Source organism: Tasmannia lanceolata, unplaced genomic scaffold (genome assembly GCF_043159265.1).
Source record: "Tasmannia lanceolata isolate RefF3 unplaced genomic scaffold, GAP_Taslan_0.1 ptg000007l, whole genome shotgun sequence".
Lineage (NCBI taxonomy): Eukaryota > Viridiplantae > Streptophyta > Magnoliopsida > Canellales > Winteraceae > Tasmannia > Tasmannia lanceolata.
This window is the reverse complement of record NW_027518684.1, coordinates 3,711,863-3,729,914: the sequence shown is the minus strand read 5'-3', so window position 1 is coordinate 3,729,914 and position 18,052 is coordinate 3,711,863. Positions and strand designations below refer to the sequence as shown.

General features: G+C 37.1%; 1 protein-coding gene across 2 annotated transcripts; it reads left to right on the top strand.

Moving 5' to 3' along the window:
* The first annotated feature begins 1,312 nt into the window (after positions 1-1,312).
* On the top strand, positions 1,313-17,159 carry AGD2 (Pyridoxal phosphate (PLP)-dependent transferases superfamily protein). Of its 2 annotated transcripts, none has more exons than XM_077384565.1 (10): positions 1,313-1,576; positions 1,663-1,739; positions 5,067-5,134; positions 6,289-6,405; positions 8,794-8,856; positions 13,615-13,719; positions 13,873-13,923; positions 14,127-14,447; positions 16,267-16,473; positions 16,563-17,159. In XM_077384565.1, the coding sequence occupies exons 1-10, from the start codon at positions 1,500-1,502 to the stop codon at positions 16,854-16,856; spliced, it is 1,380 nt and encodes a 459-aa protein (XP_077240680.1). In that variant the 5' UTR covers positions 1,313-1,499; the 3' UTR covers positions 16,857-17,159. The 2 variants fall into 2 exon arrangements, with proteins under 2 accessions (XP_077240680.1, XP_077240681.1); XM_077384566.1 differs by having other exon boundaries at positions 1,314-1,576; positions 1,666-1,739.
* The last annotated feature ends 893 nt before the right edge of the window (positions 17,160-18,052 follow it).

Genomic DNA, 18,052 nt, shown 5'->3' with positions numbered 1-18,052 from the left:
GATATTAGCATCCATGTAAATTTTACTTGAAAGAATCAAGAAAGCGCTGGGATCAACTAGGATTGCTTTGATACAGGCACCCTTTTGTAACTTCTCTTGTTGGCTTGTTGAAAAACCAATGAGAGGAGAAGCTTCAAGTAAAAAAAAAAATACAGTTCCAAATGTATACCAGTTTTCTTGCATGGAAATTAATTATTATCACTGAGACTAGCTCTAATGGTTGTTTCTTAGAAGGGGGGGAAAATTTTCACTGGTTTTGGAGGAAAACTACGTGGGATGCTTAAGAAAGAGCTTGTGGGGCCGGATCCAGGAGCCCTTCTTCTCCTTATGATGTGTGAGGTGTGAGTACTGGGTGGTAGAAAGGAAGGATGTAGAGAAGAAAAGTGAGTTGTGCAGGGGCTTGCTTTTGGCTATCCATTATAATTGGATTTGGGCCAAGAGGTTTTTGTGTCAAATTCTGCACGTATGTACATAGTTTTGTTTTGTACCAAAGTAGTGTAAGGTTATCGATCGTTTGAATTTTCCATGGGAAGTGGGATTTTTGTGAGATTTCTTTGGTTTATGGTTTATGGTTTATGGTTTATGGCCTTGCAATTAGTCATTTTCTTGGATGGCAATTGGCATGGTAGAAAGTAGAGAAACAATAGTGTTAATTTTTCTTCTCTCCCAGTCGAAGGCCATGTTTGGGAGCCATGGAAGTTTTTTCCATGGAATAATAGTTTATCAAGTGGTGGGAGAGGAGCAAGGAGAGGGTGGGAATGTGGTCTGAGATGAATGCGTGGGCCTGCCGGTTCTTGACGCACAATTTGAAATTCCATTTGAGGGGTTGACGACCGATGCAGTCCAAACCATCCATTTGATGGGCCACAATGTAAATAGGTTGTGCCCTAAAAATCATTTCGCAACCCTCCGATCTATAGAGGTTTCCATAATATGCAGTTTCTCTTAGATTGGAGGGCTACGATCATCCTATGGAAATTATATTTTGGGATGTAGCCTATTTACGTTGTGGCCCATCAAATGTCGACGGTTTGGATCATCATGTGGTTTGGGCCGTACAGTTCATTTTGAAAAATATGGGTGGCCTCTCTTGTTCAAAGATTTCAACAATTAAAGGAGATGATTTCTTTTTGCCCCACTACAGGATAATGCGCCCCCTTGTAATCTGATTTGACCTAAAAAAAGCGTTAAAGTCTGCCCATAATTCACTTTACAAGGGGGCACATTATCCTACAGGGGGTGAAAAAATAATTTCTCCATAAAAAATCATAGTGTTTTTTACTTTCTTTATTCGTCTTGTCCTAACCCCCGTTTATCTCTCTAATAAATAGATTAGGGTTTTCTCGTCTTCAACGCAAGAAACCCCGCTTCTCTCTCACTATCAGTGCCCGTCTCTTCCCTTCTTTTTAGCTAGGGTTTTAAACCCTCCAGCTAGGGTTTTAGCTTTCAGAAAATTTCTCTTTCGAATCGGAAAGTTTCGGCCGTCATTTGATTTCAAAATGTCGATTATGCAGATCTCTTCACCGATTTCTTCATCTTCATCTGTTTTTTTAGGTCAACGAACCATAAATTCCAGGTGTGTCTTTAAATCTGTTTGAAAAAACCGATTTTTTGTGGAATTCTAAAACTCCATGGACTTAAAATTCCGTTTTTTCCTTCTAGCAGAAGGTCAAAGAGTTCAATTACAGGGAGAAACTTTGGGATCTGCAAATGCATTGCGACACCTCCTGAAAAGACTGGTAAGATTCTCCTTATGTATTAATGGATGGATAGTTGGGTGAATAAATTTAATTTCTTTATTTTCATATACAATTTTTTTTTTGTAACTACAGAGCATGTAGATATAATTTTAGGGTTTAGGGTTCTTGGTTAGGGAGGAGACGAACATTTGATATAAGACTGGTAAGGTTCTTGTTTTGTTTTATGTTGTTTTTGCTTATGTATGTATGTATGCATGTATGAATTAAATTAGTTTCCTCATTTTCATATATCCTTTTTTTGTACCTTCAGAGGATTAGAACATACTGCTTTTGTAGTTTGATCCAGTATTGAAAGCTCAGACTTGACACAGAAATGCATTCGATTGAAAGGGAAACTTGTAGATTTTGTAGAAAATGGTAACAAATTGTTCAATGATTGCATTAAAATCAAAAGTAAGTGTAAATTGATGATGCATTACTCAAAAAAAAAAAGTGTATATTGCTGATGAAAGAATTGAACATAAACCAGAATTTTCCCACTTTGTTGGTGGAAACTACTAAAAGTTTAAAGCTTTGAATATCTGAATTTGAACTTGGTAATGGGAGAGGGTTTGGAGTTTTTGAATTAGAATTCAGATTTGAACCTGGTAGGTTGCTAAATCGGAGGCAAACGGGGCCTTAAGATTAAGTCAAGTTTGAAGGTTTGGCGTTGAATCTAGCCGTTCGAATCTTGTTGGACCCTGGTTAACAAATCAGACCCTGTACTCATACATTGTGACGTATCAGATCTGGTCCGATTTTAAGTTTTGGACCTTATCTCATCAAAAGAACTACTTTAGACCTCATAGAATATTCTAATTGTGATTTCTCTTAGAATCTACATGTACATGTTCTAAAATATGTTGACTATACTATTGTTTTAGAGCTCCAAACTTAGAGATCAATTCTCTTCGCGTTATTTTTATTTCTGAATTTCGTTCAATTTCTCAAAACTTAATTTACTCAGTGTACACGCTGAATTACTACTCAAGAGTCAAGATAACTTTAACTTTGTTAACCAGGGTCCAATAAGATTCGAACGGCTAGATTCAACCCCAAACTTTCAAACTAATCTTATGGCCCCTTTGCCTCTGATTTAGCAACCTACTAGGTTCAAATCTGAATTCTAATTCAAAAAATTCAAACCTATGATTTGACCGACACTTCGAATTTACTGCCGACTCATGTGTCCTGCCGTGTCCGACACGACACCTGTGTCCACACATGTTGACATTCCTTTGGACACTTTTGCTTGTATTGCTGGAAGTTTTAGACTTAATGTGGGTGTGTGGACATGTTTTTGTACCGTGTCAAGTGTGACATTCTATTTTTTTTATTGAATATTGTGTTTACTTCATTTAGACAACTCGTATCCATGTTGAAACTGGACACACGAATCCATATCCACAAATCATGATTACATATACTTTCTATTTTTGCCGTGTCCCCGTTTCTAAAGTCTGAGGGTTTGCCATGTCCGACACTCCGTGTCTGTGTCGACACGCAACACTCGTGTCCGTGTCCACAAATCATAGCTTCAAACCCTCTCCCGTTACCAAGTTCAAATTCAAATATTCAAAACTTCAAACTTTTAGTAGCTTTCAGTTGGAAATGCCAAATGAATTGGTGGAGAGCTAAGAGTTTTTGAGTAAAACAAATGCATTTGTGATATGGATAATATGATCATCTAATGGCATTATAGTCTTTTAGCTAGATGGAGTTCCTTGCATATAAAATTTTCCCATTTAGAAGAATATATACCTTTTGTTGTACCTAAAGAATTGGTCATATTTGAGTTTGTCGACCCAGTTTGCTCTGTTGATGAGGCAGTTTGCATATATGAATCTTATAATCACTACATTTATCTTGGATAGAGATACTTAGGGAACCATGTGCCGTGAACCAATGAAACCTGTCATGCCAATGTGTCCTTTCTTTGTTTTTCTTTAAAAAAAAAATAGTACGTTGATTAGTTACTGAAATTTAAAAAGTGGCTCTCTTCTTGTACCTTTCAAGAGTACCTAATAACTTTTCACCAAGCTTGTTGATGATCCGCTGCCTGCAAAACAGTAATCATTCTGTCCTGTCTCATGTGGTCTGCTCTCATGGTTCAAAATTAGTTTAGTTTGGCTAAAACATATGAGAAAGCAAAAGGAGAATACGGGAGATAAGAGAAGGGTTCGTAAAATTTGGATACATTACAAAATTTTGAACAATTGGCAGATTGAAACTCCTCGTTTAACTTCAAACCCATGTCAGTGAGAATATGTTTATGGTCCGTATTTGATTCAGATGTGATCAAGGAGAAGTTTGATCGAGCTAATCCGCACCCACAAGAAAACCCAGGCCTTTCAGCATATAGAAACCCATCAAATGATTAGAGATTGCAAACATCACCCCCCCAATTTTCTCGACCCCTGAATTGTAGAGATTGGCTCTGAAGATTTTGGTTGACCTCTAACAAACGATCGTACTCAAGAAGTAGGTCCTTTGCTTGTTCCTGAAGAGCAGTGATTTGAGATTCTGCAGATAGTGCTTGATTGTCCTGCTCTTCATATTCCAATTTCAGCTTTTGCAACTTCTCTGTTAGACTGGAGATTTCTTTTTGGAACAAAACTATCTCCTTTGAAGCTTTCTCTTCTCTTTGAGAAGAAAATGCTCGAACGTAAAAAAAAAACTAAAATTAGTGCTACTTTACTTATCTCCCCTCTTTTACAGAGGTTGCATTATCAAAGGTAATATAATTCTAGGATTCAAGCGTTTCATGCCTTTTATATTGTTGCACTCGTCTAAAATTTTATGTTGACAAGCATTTTAGTTGGCAGATGCCAACTTTTAGTTTTCTATTAAAAATTTGGGTATTTGAAGGAATTTCTTACAAAATTTTATTAGATATCCTCCATTCAAAAAAAGAAAGAAGAGAAGAGAATTTTATCAGATATCCTTCATGCCCTGTCACTGATCTGAAGTTAAATTGCTTTCTTTTGTTTGGTTCTCAAAATGTATTTGCCTTTGAGAAGCCAGGGTTAAATGCTTGTGACATTGTCCTTGCTTAGGTACTTTAGTTGTGTTGGATGTACACCTAGATTGCATTTTGGGTGTACTTTCGGTCTTTCTTGTTATAGTTCACACATAAACTACATCTAGAAGGTCTGAAGAACCTGCAATCTAGAAAAGCCCAAGTCATACCCAACTTGCAATCTGGGTGGAGATCCTAATGCACCCTTATGTAGTTCATTTGGAGAAATCTCTATTTGATTCTCATGTGTTCTGCTGCCATTCTTTTACATTGTCAATGACACTGGAAACCATTTTCTATCTGTGAAGCTTACACAACAAAGGTTTCTCGCAATGCAAACATGGCAAAACTTCAAGCTGGCTATTTGTTCCCTGAGGTTAGTAAGTACTACTTTGTTTCCTTTCAAAAGATAATGCTTTGCCATTATATTTGTTCATTAAGCAATAGATGTTGAAAATCAATGCAGACATTTGTGGCATGAACATTAAATGGTTGTGGGACTTCCTTTGGAGAAATGTATGGAAGCACAGTGGATATGTTTGAGCATCATGCCATGCCTTGAACCTATAATTAAGGGAACTAGACAACTAAACTGTTCTAATAATTGAAACCTTCAGATGGACTCATGGTAGGATTTGCAATATAATAATTGGAAAAAATTGCTGGTCGACTAATGGACCATTGTGAGGCAACATACTTTAAAAGATGATCTGAGTTAATCCCTTAACATGGAGGGTTTCTTTTTTGGAAACTTAAAAAAACATGAGTTGGACCAGTCAAAACAAAAACCGTTTAATTCACTGAGTTAACTGTGGCAGCTCACCCAACTTGTATCATCATTTCTCAATATATTTTTTTCCAAACAAAAAGGATAGAAAATTAAAAGATGAAAAGAAAATTTTCTGGATGCGAAAGATAAGGAAAAAGGGGGTATAGCCGTAGAGATGAATGAATATGAAGGGTTAAGTAGGTTGAGCTATGAGTGTACGATCATATTCTTTACTTTATTACTTTTAGATTAATATAATTTATCATGACATGTCTAACAAACACGACATATCTATTTTTATTATTGTATTAAAAATGTGCGGGGAATATGAATGTGCTTCCGCGAGGTCCAAGATAATGCCATTAAATTTCTATTTCGGGTATCAAAACATGAATATATGATGCAACCTGAGGTTCAAAATATGGTAAGAGGGTTTTCTGATTTTTTTCCAGAGGTGGGAACAGCTTGGGTTCCATTTACCTTATGATTCTGAAAATATAGAAAAAATTTCTTTATTTTCTCCCACAGATGCTTCATTTCCTTATTTCAAAGATTCTTGACAGCTGTCATTGTAACCTCTGTATTGCAAACATCTGTATTGCAAAGCATCTTGGGTTCCACTTCGTTTTTACTTTAGCTATAGTTATCTGAGATTCTAATTGCTGAATTCTTTCTCTTAACATTGTTTTCACATTAAAAAAACTTATATATATCCTGGATGGGTTTTCATGTATGTAATGATATCTCATCTCTGAAATCAGATCGCCAGAAGGAGGTCTGCACACATGCTGAAGTATCCTGATGCACAAGTTATAAGCCTTGGAATTGGTGATACAACTGAACCCATTCCAGAAGTTATAACATCTGCCATGGCAATGGTAAGCTATCTTTAATGACAATAATCTTCTTATATGTTGTTTCAAAAGAGAGTTTGACAGGTACCATGTTCATTTTCGAAGTCTTTATAAACTGAAAGATCCAATTCTTCATCCTTCTGTGTCATTGAATGTTAGTGTTGCTGGGAACTGGTATTCGTAACAAGATGAATTATCTCAATTGTTGATTACTCATTTTGACTAGATGAAAATTAGCAATAAATTTCTGGCATATGCTTTTTGAATGAAACTGTTATTGTATTTTTATGGCAAAGGTCCAAATATTAGGTTAAGAAGAATTATCTCAATTGTTGGTTACTCATTTTGACTTGATGAAAATTAGCAATAAATTTCTGGCATTTGTTCTTTGAATGAAACTGTTATTGTATTTTTATGACAAAGGTCCAAATATTATTAAAGAGAAACTTGTATAGGAAAATAATTAAAGAGAAAGGGAACACGGATTTCCCCGTGTACTTGGAAAGAAGTGTTAACTAATCTTGGAAGACTCAAAATCGATGCATATTTTTTTTTTTTCAAATGATCTATTTCCAAACTGAGTATTATTTGTAAGAGGAACGCTAAACTCAGGGGCGACGTTGCAAAAATGAGGTGAAAGGGTGTCCTCTTTGGCTGCCCATCACCAAAGTGCATTAATAATGGCTAAAAAGTAAGAGAATTGTGACATGCAGCCAATGGGAACACTCTTTCACCTCATTTTTGCAAGGGCGCCCTTGTGTCTAGGATTCCTCTATTTGTAATTGCAAATTTTCAAAGTTGTCTAAGATAAGATTTCTGAACCAGCTGATTGTTGATTTTTAATTGTGATTTGTGAATCTGGTGAAACCAATATGCTTATATCTGTCTATTTCCAATATATATATATATATATATATATATATATATAGAGAGAGAGAGAGAGAGAGAGAGAGAGAGAGAGAGAGAGAGAGAGAGAGAGAGGCAATGGTTTCTGCGCTCGAGCACATTTGATGGGCCCTTTCATGGATAGGGTGTCCACCAAAAATCAGCTCCATTGGATCACCTTAGGGTGTCCATTTGTGGGGCCAAAAATGGACAGATTTGTGGACAAACAGTATCTGTCCATTTTTGGCCCCACAAATGGACACCCTATGGTGATTCAATGGAGCTGATTTTTGGTAGACCCCCCCCCCCCCCCCCCACATCCATGATGGGGCCTTCCAAATGAATGGTTTGGATTCCCCTCCCCCCCTGTTTCTGTGCTCGAGCGCAGAAACCCTTTTCTCTTGTGTGTGTGTGTGTGTGTGTGTGTGTGAACAAAAAGAAATGATTTTCTCAAGATGGGATCATTAATTCTCCATACTCTAGCTCTTGATCATAAGTTTAACAAACCATGGGTTAATAAATATAGTTTATTGGGGATGCATGTGTTTTCTGTCTTGTTTTCCCATTTTGTTCTCTTGTAGGATGTTGGTAAGAGGGGACATATTTCTCAGATTTGGTTAGACTAAAAAGACTCCGCAGTTGTATTTATTTTCTTTCTTTTATGTTGTCCTTTGTGCTAGTGTTAATGGGACTTATGTAATTATGCATCATTGATTCATGTAAGGGTCAAATTGACAACTTGGGGGACAGACTTTTTCTCTCTCTTCTCTTTCTCCTTTCTCTTCTTCGCACTTGCAACTTTCTCTGAATCGTGTATGCGGATGTGGCATTTTAGTTCACTGATCGATCACACTGGTATACTCTTCTGTGTGGTGGCCATGAAACTTAAATTTGAGATAAGCAACAAGTACAATCCTAGGATTTACTGTTTCTAAGAATTTCATTGTCTTAGGGGGTCACTGCTTATCTTGTATGTCGATCTTTGGCAGTGCAGGATTAGCCATAGCAGTGGCTGAGCTTATTGTATTAATATAGAGGGAAGAAATAAGTTCTGATTAAGGATTGGATTACGTGCACAAGGAAATTAGTTTTCTTGTGATTGATAAGGAAATGATACATCGAAAAACAAAAGTTTATCTGTTGGAGTTTGGATTCCTTCTGAAAGCAGTTGCTAAACATTTTATCAGTAATTTTCTCTTGATAAGGGAGACTGCACCCTTTTTTCCTCCTGGGAGGTTCTTAGCTGTTTACTTCAATCGTTAGTTTAAAATGAATGAAACATAAAATATGTATCTTTCTGTCAAGAAATTATTGATATTCTGAATTGTCTTTGTTGAAAATTGGCAAAGGGCATTTACCAATCCAATTACATCATATTTTAGTTTACAAAAGGCGAGTTAACAAGAAATCCAAAATATATTTACTCTGAATGTATAGCATGTAACGTCCCATTTGGTGTTTAAATCTAATTACAAACAATGTTCTGACCTTGTCTATTTGTATATTGAATTGTTTTGATGTTTGCAGAGAGCAAATGAATTGACGACATTAGAGGGTTATAGTGGTTATGGAGCAGAGCAAGGTGAAAAGGTATGTAGCTGTTTACCTTGCTGCGATCATTATCTCACAACTTTGAAGTTCACATATACAGGGTTTTCATGGTTGTGAGTGGAAAAACGCATGTAGTAATTGGCATCACAAGATGTTTTGGGTGTCAATTCTGGTGATGTTCCTTATTGGAATGCAATTTACTGTTAATTTTTAATATTGCCTTGGTGCCATCTCCAAATACATTTAGGCTGTCTTAGATGTTGCATTCTTTTCACATGTAATCTTCGCTGCTTCAGGATTATTGTTTATCATTGATTATTAGCTCCTTTTCATGTTTAAACCCATCTTTTGTATTAAAGAGTGGAAAATCATGTTTCGGGGCTCATCACACATCAAAAGCAAAGTGTTGGAGGCATGAGAGCTTCAGGCCCAGATGTTGGGACCATACTGCTAGCATTTTATCATAGTATTTGAATTAGTATATATCCATCTTTTGTTGCCTAATAATAGCCAAAGATACCAACTATTCACTTTCCAAACTTTCCTACCTCTGTCCTAAAGAGTCATTGCTTTCTAATCAATTGTTGGTTTGAACTTTGAATAGGATCCTGATGGTGGAGCACTTTGAACACTGAGAACGGTGCATCCCCAATAGGTGGATCATGTGCAGGGCAGCAAGGGAGACAGTTTTATGTATTTTGATGCTTTATTTTTTCTAGAATAAGATAACTGATTAGTAAAAAACTCTCATCCATCTAGCCTTTTGTTGAATAATTTGATCCCAATTATTAATGTTGTCACCTCTTCCTCCGCTGCTTTCCCATTTTTGCTGATAAGCTATCGCATGCATCTTCTCCTTGTGTGGAGTTGCTTTCCCATTTTTGCTGATAAGCTATCGCATGCATCTTCTCCTTGTGTGGAGTGAGATGGATCATCCCTGCTCGATCGAGTCTTTCATAGAGGCTTGATCAGCATACCCTCTTAGAGGAAGAATAATGCAAAAATTGAGTCTGGTTGCTACATGCTGGGTAATCTGGACAGTGTGCAATAATAGAGTGATATGTGATAAACAGAGACATGTGGCAGCAATTAAGTAGAAGACCATCAAATGCATTTCCTGTTGAGCCACGGGTTCAAATGCATTCATAGGCTTCAAGTGTGAGAATTTTAGGAGGTGTTGGAGCATGATAATGACAAGGGATCCCGCAAGAAGAGTCTAGCTAAGTGTCAGTTTCTTCCAGCGGACCACCTAAAACTTAACTTTGACAAGTCCTCGTTCAATATTCTTGGACCTGCAGGTATTGCAGTGTCCTTTGGGATCATATGGAGATGTTCAGATTGAATTTCTCAGGTATGCTAGGGGTAGAAGTCTAGAAGACTCAAGTGAAACAAAGATCTTAGTTGTCTTGTATGCTTGAATTCGTGCTCTCCATTTGAGTTGTGGACCTCTATTGGTGGTAGGTGACTTGTAGAAGATAATCAGATAGGTATCCCAGGGCATACCCTTGAAATCTTGCAGACCCAATGACCGTGTTTGGCACGGGGCTCCAAGAATCCAGGGATAGCCATCCATAGAGCGGTGGATTGTTGGTTGTCGGCAGTTAGATAATAAAATCTCCCAGCTTCACTGGTTATGCCTCTTTTTCTCCCCCCTTTGCCGGTTTCAGTGATAAAATCTCCCATCTCCTATCGATTTCGTTGATCACGTAGGAGGGCAGAGAGGATAATGAAGTCTCAGCTCCTCCCTGAGATTTTGTTATCCTTTCCTGACCTCCTCCCAGAAACCGGCTGGAGGTGGGGGATTTTATTGGCGAAACTAGTACACTGGGCATGGCTCAAATGAAAGCATTATCAAAATTAGGCACGGCAAAACCTGGATTCTCGTATGCCAGTGCTGAGCAGGGCCAATAGAGGAGATGTTGGATTGCGCATTGATGGAGATTATATTTCAGCACATATTGAGGGACCGCATCCATTATTGTTCATGTTGTTGGATGGTCCTGTGGTGTCTCTTTGCCTTATATGTTGGCTTTGAGTTTTGCATGACCATTGCGGTCATTTATTGTACATTTATCCTTTTTCAATAAAATATTAATGCATCATTCGAAAAATAAATTAACAAAAAAAGACACCTATTTCAGACCTTAGAAAAAATTCCACTTAAAAAAATATCTGAAAAATAAATAAATTAACAAACGAGACACCTATTTCAGGCCTTACACTTTCCAATCGGAAAGATTTCCTAGTTTTGTCCCCCAAATATTATTCACAGTTTTCTTTACAGACTGAACAAAACCTATTTAAATGTCACCTAAATTTAGATAATAACTTTTTTTTAAAGATAACAAAATTTATTAATATGACTGACCTGATCAAAGTCACAAATATCTTTCTCGGGAATTTCTCTGTAAGGGAAAATCTTGGGATATATTATTAATATTTTTTGGGTTTATATAGGGAAAAACAATAAAAATAAATTTATTTAAAAATATATAAAATATATAATTAAAGAACCAAATAAAAAATAAAAATATTTTAAAATATCACGATATTATCATGATATTATCGCGGTAAATGATTAAAGTGAAAATATTGCTATATTTTTTAAAATCTTAGAATTATTTTGGGATTTTATTGTGCGTCCCACACATGCAAATGACAGCTGAACCATTTCACAATTTGTGTACAATTACACTATCCCCAACCCAGAAACCTCTAAACACTCACATATATCAGACCTCATGTTTGTATAAACATCTATCCAATTATGTACCTTTTTTATCTTCTCCTCATGGGTTTGCTATGTGATCTCCTACAAAGATTGGGCGTGGCATCTCCTACAAAGATTGGGCAACAATCTAGGATACCACCCACCCGACTAGCCCTTTATCTCGCCTATGTCTTCCTCCTGGACTGAACTAATAACCTCCATGCCCTCCTTTCTCACCCCGTCTTTCACCCGTTTATTGGCTTGTGCCCCATGTTGTTAAAATCGTATGATTCACGATTTGAATCTACTATTCAAATCGAATTGAGGGTTGAACGATTCAAATCGGAAGGAAGAATTGTTTTTTCGTAAAAATCTTACGATTCAAGTACGATTCGACTTAGAATCGTGTGATTTTACTATTCTTTTTTGTTTGCTTATTTTTTGTGGTGGGCCCTTTATGATTAGAAATAAATCAGCAATGGCGGGAGCCTCGTGTACTGGGCCGCCCTTTATGAATCCCCGCGCCAACTTATAACCTAAAAACAAGTAAAGAAAACCTAACTCTATTCTTCTCCTCCTCTTCTTTCCTTCTCCTCCTCCTCTTCTTTCCTTCTCCTCCTCCTCCTCATCCTTCCTACTTCTATCAATACCAGCCGCAAGTTTGGACTGCTAATCATGGAATTTTTATTTAATTTAATAGTTTTGGATGAAAAATAGATAATTACTCATTTTATTCTTATTTTTTATATTTTTTAATATTTTCCCCATTTTTATATATAAATATGAAAAACTCTACGATTTACGATTCGAACTCTGTTACGATTTACGATTCGATTTTGATTTTCAGAACCTTGCTTGCGCATTTGCTGATCTTCTCTTATGATAGACAAGGGCAATTACTAGTCACACTAAAAGTACTCTCAGTAATTGCCTCGTGCTATTAGTGAACTGCCTAAAACACTGATGCGACCTGAGCTGGATGACAAAAGGACGTTACTCCAGGGCAGGTCTGCAAAATTGGCACAGCTGACAATTAAATAGTCTCATCTCAAAAGTAATTTGTATTTACTATAGTAGTCAACTGAGACTTTCGCGAGGAACTGGCTGAGGAATACGTTCACATTAATAAGCTCGTTAAATTCATAAAAAAATAAAGGGAAATGATATCACCATTACTGTATTTTGATGATCGCACTCCTCACATTATTAAAAAGTACGGTCTGGCCTGCACCATAGGATGATCCAAACCTTCCATCAGATGGGCCACAGCCTAAATAGGTTGTGCCCCAAAAATCATTTCCATAGGTTGATCCTAACCCTCCGATCTATAGAGGGACTGAATATTAGAGGGTTGATCCTAATATTCAGTAGATCGGAAAGTTAGGATCAACCTATGGAAATGATTTTTGGGGCACAACCTATTTAGGCTGTGGCCCATCGAATGGATGATTTGGATCATCCTATGGTGCGGGCCATACCGTACTTTTTTATAAAGTGAGGAGTGCGATCATCAAAATACGGTAGTGGTGATATCATTTCCCAAAATAAAACAAAAGGAGTAACTCGGGAATAATCTAAGGTATAAAGACTTGTAACTGAAAGCAGTCAGATACTTTTGACTGAAGCTAGAATATACTTATAAATAAGAGTTTTTCTGAGTACTTGTTTGCTTCAAAAAAGTGAAGGGAGATCTGGCCTCTGAACTTGAGATCTGATATGAGTCTCTAAAAAACAAGAGGAATCCCAGTTTCTCCAAAAACTGTGTTTAGTTAATTCATTCCCAAGTGAGGTAGGTTCCCTTCATGTTGAAGGCCATAGAATTATTTCACAGATTACATCTGACTGGAGCAATGTGCAGAGTGATATTATTCCTTTCGTATCTAAACCCTTCTTTTTTTCTAAATTCTTCTCATTAATTAGCTTTTGAATTGAATTGGCTTGAGGCTAAACTGTCTGCTTCATTGTTTCATTTAAATGGCATGCAGCAATTTTGTTGGATCAATTTTGTCAAATAATTTGGAAGCTTTCCATGTTTCAGTTTGAGTTAAAATTAATGTGATCACGATTGGCTGATTATTTTGGTGCAGAAATTGAGGGCCGCTATAGCTTCAACATACTACCGAGACCTTGGCATTGAGGAAAATGACATATTTGTCTCGGATGGGGCAAAATGTGACATTTCCCGTCTTCAGGTGGACTTGAATGTTTATATTAGTCGAATTCATATCATAACACAACAGTTGTGTGGAATGTGACCAACCCTGATCTTGACTGAGGGTTTTATTCATTATTGACTATTAAACCATACAGTGACATGCTTCTCTCTCTCTCTTTTTTTTTGGCAGCTCCTTTTTGGGTCTAATGTGAAGATGGCTGTGCAAGATCCATCATATCCGGTAATGTCAACCAATAACATTCTATACAATTTTCCAGGCACCAATCAACAAAACAATCTAGAAATGTGTACTTTCATTTTTCTAATTTCCTAGGTTTGGGTATTGAACAAGGGTTATCAAAATTCTTTTCACTTTTGCTTTGATGCATCGTTGATGACCCTAGATTATTTCACAGCTTTTAACTTTAAAACTTTCCTTGGCAGGCCTACGTTGATTCAAGTGTTATCGTGGGTCAAACTGGTCTATTCCAGAAGGATGTGGAGAAGTTTGGAAACATCGAATACATGAAATGCACACCAGCGAACGGTTTCTTTCCTGATTTATCAACTGTTTCACCAACAGATATCATCTTTTTCTGTTCGCCAAACAATCCAACTGGGTCCACTGCGACAAAGAACCAGCTGACGCAATTGGTACAATTTGCAAGGGATAATGGATCAATCATAGTTTATGATTCTGCATATGCCATGTATATTTCAGATGACAGTCCAAGGTCTATCTTTGAGATTCCTGGAGCAAAAGAGGTAAGCTGAATGATACTTATGCATTTCAATTCCATAAGCAAATTTTGAAACTTCAATTCTCTCCTTTAATTCCATATTTTCTTGGATGTCAACTCTGTTCATGGTTACTTATGCATTTCAATTCCATAAGCAAATTTTGAAACTTCAATTCTCTCCTTTAATTCCATATTTTCTTGGATGTCAACTCTGTTCATGGTTATCTCGAAGTTGAGCCTTTGCCTGGTGGTAATGCCTTCAAGTGTATGCCATTGAACTCAGATGTTGAAACAATTGAGGAAAATTACGATTATGACTAGAAAAATGATCGAAGTAGGAACAACAAATTGAGAACTTATTTTTTTTTTTTTGAATGATAATTTAAAATTTGTTTACAGAATGAAAACTAATTAGATATTACAAACAAAAATGGAATTGCGGAATAGAGACAAGGCAAGCCACTTAAGGCTCTATCGTTAATGACTTTTATTTCCCCACTATGTCAGGTGACTACCAAGGAAATAAAGGCCCCTGTAACATGCCCAAGCACACTTTCAATCACTCAATAACTGGACCCCAGACAATTCTATAACTTGCTGTAATTGAGAATCCCAACCACCATTTTATGGGCATGGTTTTAAATTTCGACCCGGTAGAGACCGACACCGAAATGGCCGAAATCCGAAATGCCCGAAACGTATCAAATTTTGGTAATTTCGGCCCAAAAAACCGACATTTCGAGCCTCTTTACCGAATTTCGACTGAAATTTCGGTTCTGCTAGGTACGAATTATATGTCGAAACCGAAATTTCAAACCATGTTTATGGGAAGTTGAATGTCATGAAGGCACCTCTTCACACTAAGGGACTTTTGAATAAAATAAAGCAATTTTGATGATTTCTAAGAATACTAAGTGACTTTTGAATATAAATTAAAACATTTTTTATGATTTCTTCACTCTGTCACATAATGGAAGTATATTTCCTTTCAATTCAATCCAATGCAGATCTCTGAAGAATGAATTGTCATCATAAGAGAAGGGGACATTTACCCTTACTTTATGCACCATGAATGTACATTTACCCTCAGTTTTGCACCCTAATGATATTCACTTCTTTAGTTCCCCATGAGTATATAAAGAATGAATATACCCAGAAATTACCTTTTTAACTCCAGGGTTCTGATACACAGAATACAACACTCAAGCTGAAATGGGGAAAAAAATACATGAGGTTAGTCTCCATGGCAACTATAAATGTTAAACATTTTTTTTTTTTTGAATGCTGAAAAGAAATGCTAAACATGAAAGGTGGATTTTATAAACAAATTTGTAGTCTTCTGATTTTGAGTTAAAAAGAGAGAAGATAACACCCAAGTGATATTTCTTGAATAAAATGGATAGTTATCTTGATAATCTTCATCCTCTTGAAACGCAAGATTGGGCCGACTTTGGATGGTGTTGATGAGTTGAGTATCTCTGCTAGTATTACTCTATTGCTCAAGTTCAGGCACTAAGTTCACAGGTTATAGCATCAATTGTTATATATATTGCGAATCAAGTATTATCCCACAAAATATTATGCTGATACAGGCATCCTTGGATAGTTGCCCTTGGTTAAGAGGATGCCTTGTAGTTTTGGCAATCCTTGTTTATGTCTTACTTATTGGTTAGGGTAGTCACACCATTCCTCACTTTGTTTCTACTCTTTGCTTAGAGAAGCTTTTGCATGATTATTCAAAAGAATATACACACACATACATACATACATACATACATACATCCTTACATATGTATATATGCATACATACATCTATGTATCATGTGTGAATCATTTTGTTGCAGGTTGCGATCGAGACATCTTCCTTTTCTAAATATGCTGGGTTCACTGGAGTTCGCCTTGGTTGGACTGTCGTGCCTAAAGAGCTGCTTTTTGCAGATGGATTTCCCATCGCGAAGGACTTCAACCGTATAGTTTGCACTTGCTTCAATGGTGCATCCAACATTGCTCAAGCTGGAGGACTGGCTTGTCTTTCTTCTGAGGGCCTTAAGGTCGGTTTTTTAATGTTCTGTGATGTTGGTTTTTAGTTATATTTGTCTAACCATTCTGCTCTGTGATCTTGGGATCCATTTCTCTGCAGGCCATGGGGGACGTGATCAGTTTCTACAAAGAGAACACAGCAATAATAGTGGATACATTTACCTCCCTCGGTTTTAATGTGTATGGAGGGAGTAATGCACCATATGTGTGGGTACACTTTCCTGGTCAGAGTTCATGGGATGTGTTTGCTGAAATTCTTGAGAAGACACATGTGGTTACAACTCCAGGCAGCGGGTTTGGACCTGCTGGTGAGGGATTTATCAGAGTCAGTGCCTTTGGTCATAGGAGCAATGTTCTAGAAGCCTGCAAAAGATTGAAGCAGCTCTATAAGTGAGGGAGATTTGTCCAACAGGTTCCAATGATCTTTCCAATTATTCCTATGGTTTCTTTAATCGATAGCATATGACTTGTGCAATTTTCTCCCTTGACAATTTATTACTTAAGGATTAGAGGAGTTCGATCCTTTCATCATAGTTTTGGTATTCTTTATGTTTATTTAATGTTAGTAGGATGGGACCCATCATGGATGACCCTAATTGCACGGTATATTACTATATTATTATGTTTAAGTGCTGCATTTCTATAGAAGAAAGTGGCTGTGGGGTTTTCTCTCAAGTCACTTTACCGTTTTACTCTATTTCTTCCTCCTTTGGTGCTGAGCAACGCATAAGCTGCGTTTGGATTGCCGGAATTATTAATCAGAATCCATATCCTATTCCGATTCCCCTATACTATAAATGGAATGGGAAAAAAAAATATAAGTAAAACAATTACAATAAAAATTTCATTCCGACTGGGGTGGAATGAAACCACCTCTTGGGGCGGGAAACTGATTCCAGCATTTCCCACCTTTAATTTTGCCCCGGTGTCATTTCCATAGGGCATGGAGATGCAAACAAACCCATATGGTTTTCTCTCTTTCTTGTGCACAGAAACTCCATGGGTCTCTATGAGTATTGTGCCCTAGAGTGTACCATTTAACCTATTCCTCTTTCGCTGCTAAATCAAGGTGAAAGCTGTGCAATGAAGCTAGTTTCATGAAAGGCTGGACTGTGATGCCCTTTATAAATTGAATTTTGGACTTTCGTGCTTTCGTATGAAGACTTTGTGCCTTCTTGTAGTAGCCGTGCCTTCGAGTGAGAAAGCTGAGGTACCTTTCTGTGACTGCTGTCCACTTTTCTGTGGACTGCTTTGGATCTGTTTGGACGGTTGTACCTTTGTGTGGCTGTTGCCCCCTTTCTGTGGAATGTTATGCATCTGTGTGGACTGCTGTTATATCTCGTATTATATATGTGTCATACTCTTGATTCCCTATAATGACTGAGAAAAAACCTACTATTTTAAATATTATGGAGATGCAAAGATACAACTTACCGCAATAAAGTTGAATGGACCCAATTCTCTCTCATGGGCTCAATCTATGAAGGTAGCCCTTGGTGGAAAGAAAAAGTTGAAAGGGGACCTAGTAAGTCTGATAGTAAGTATGAATGGTGGCTTGAAGAGATTTACCAAATTATGAAATGACTATGG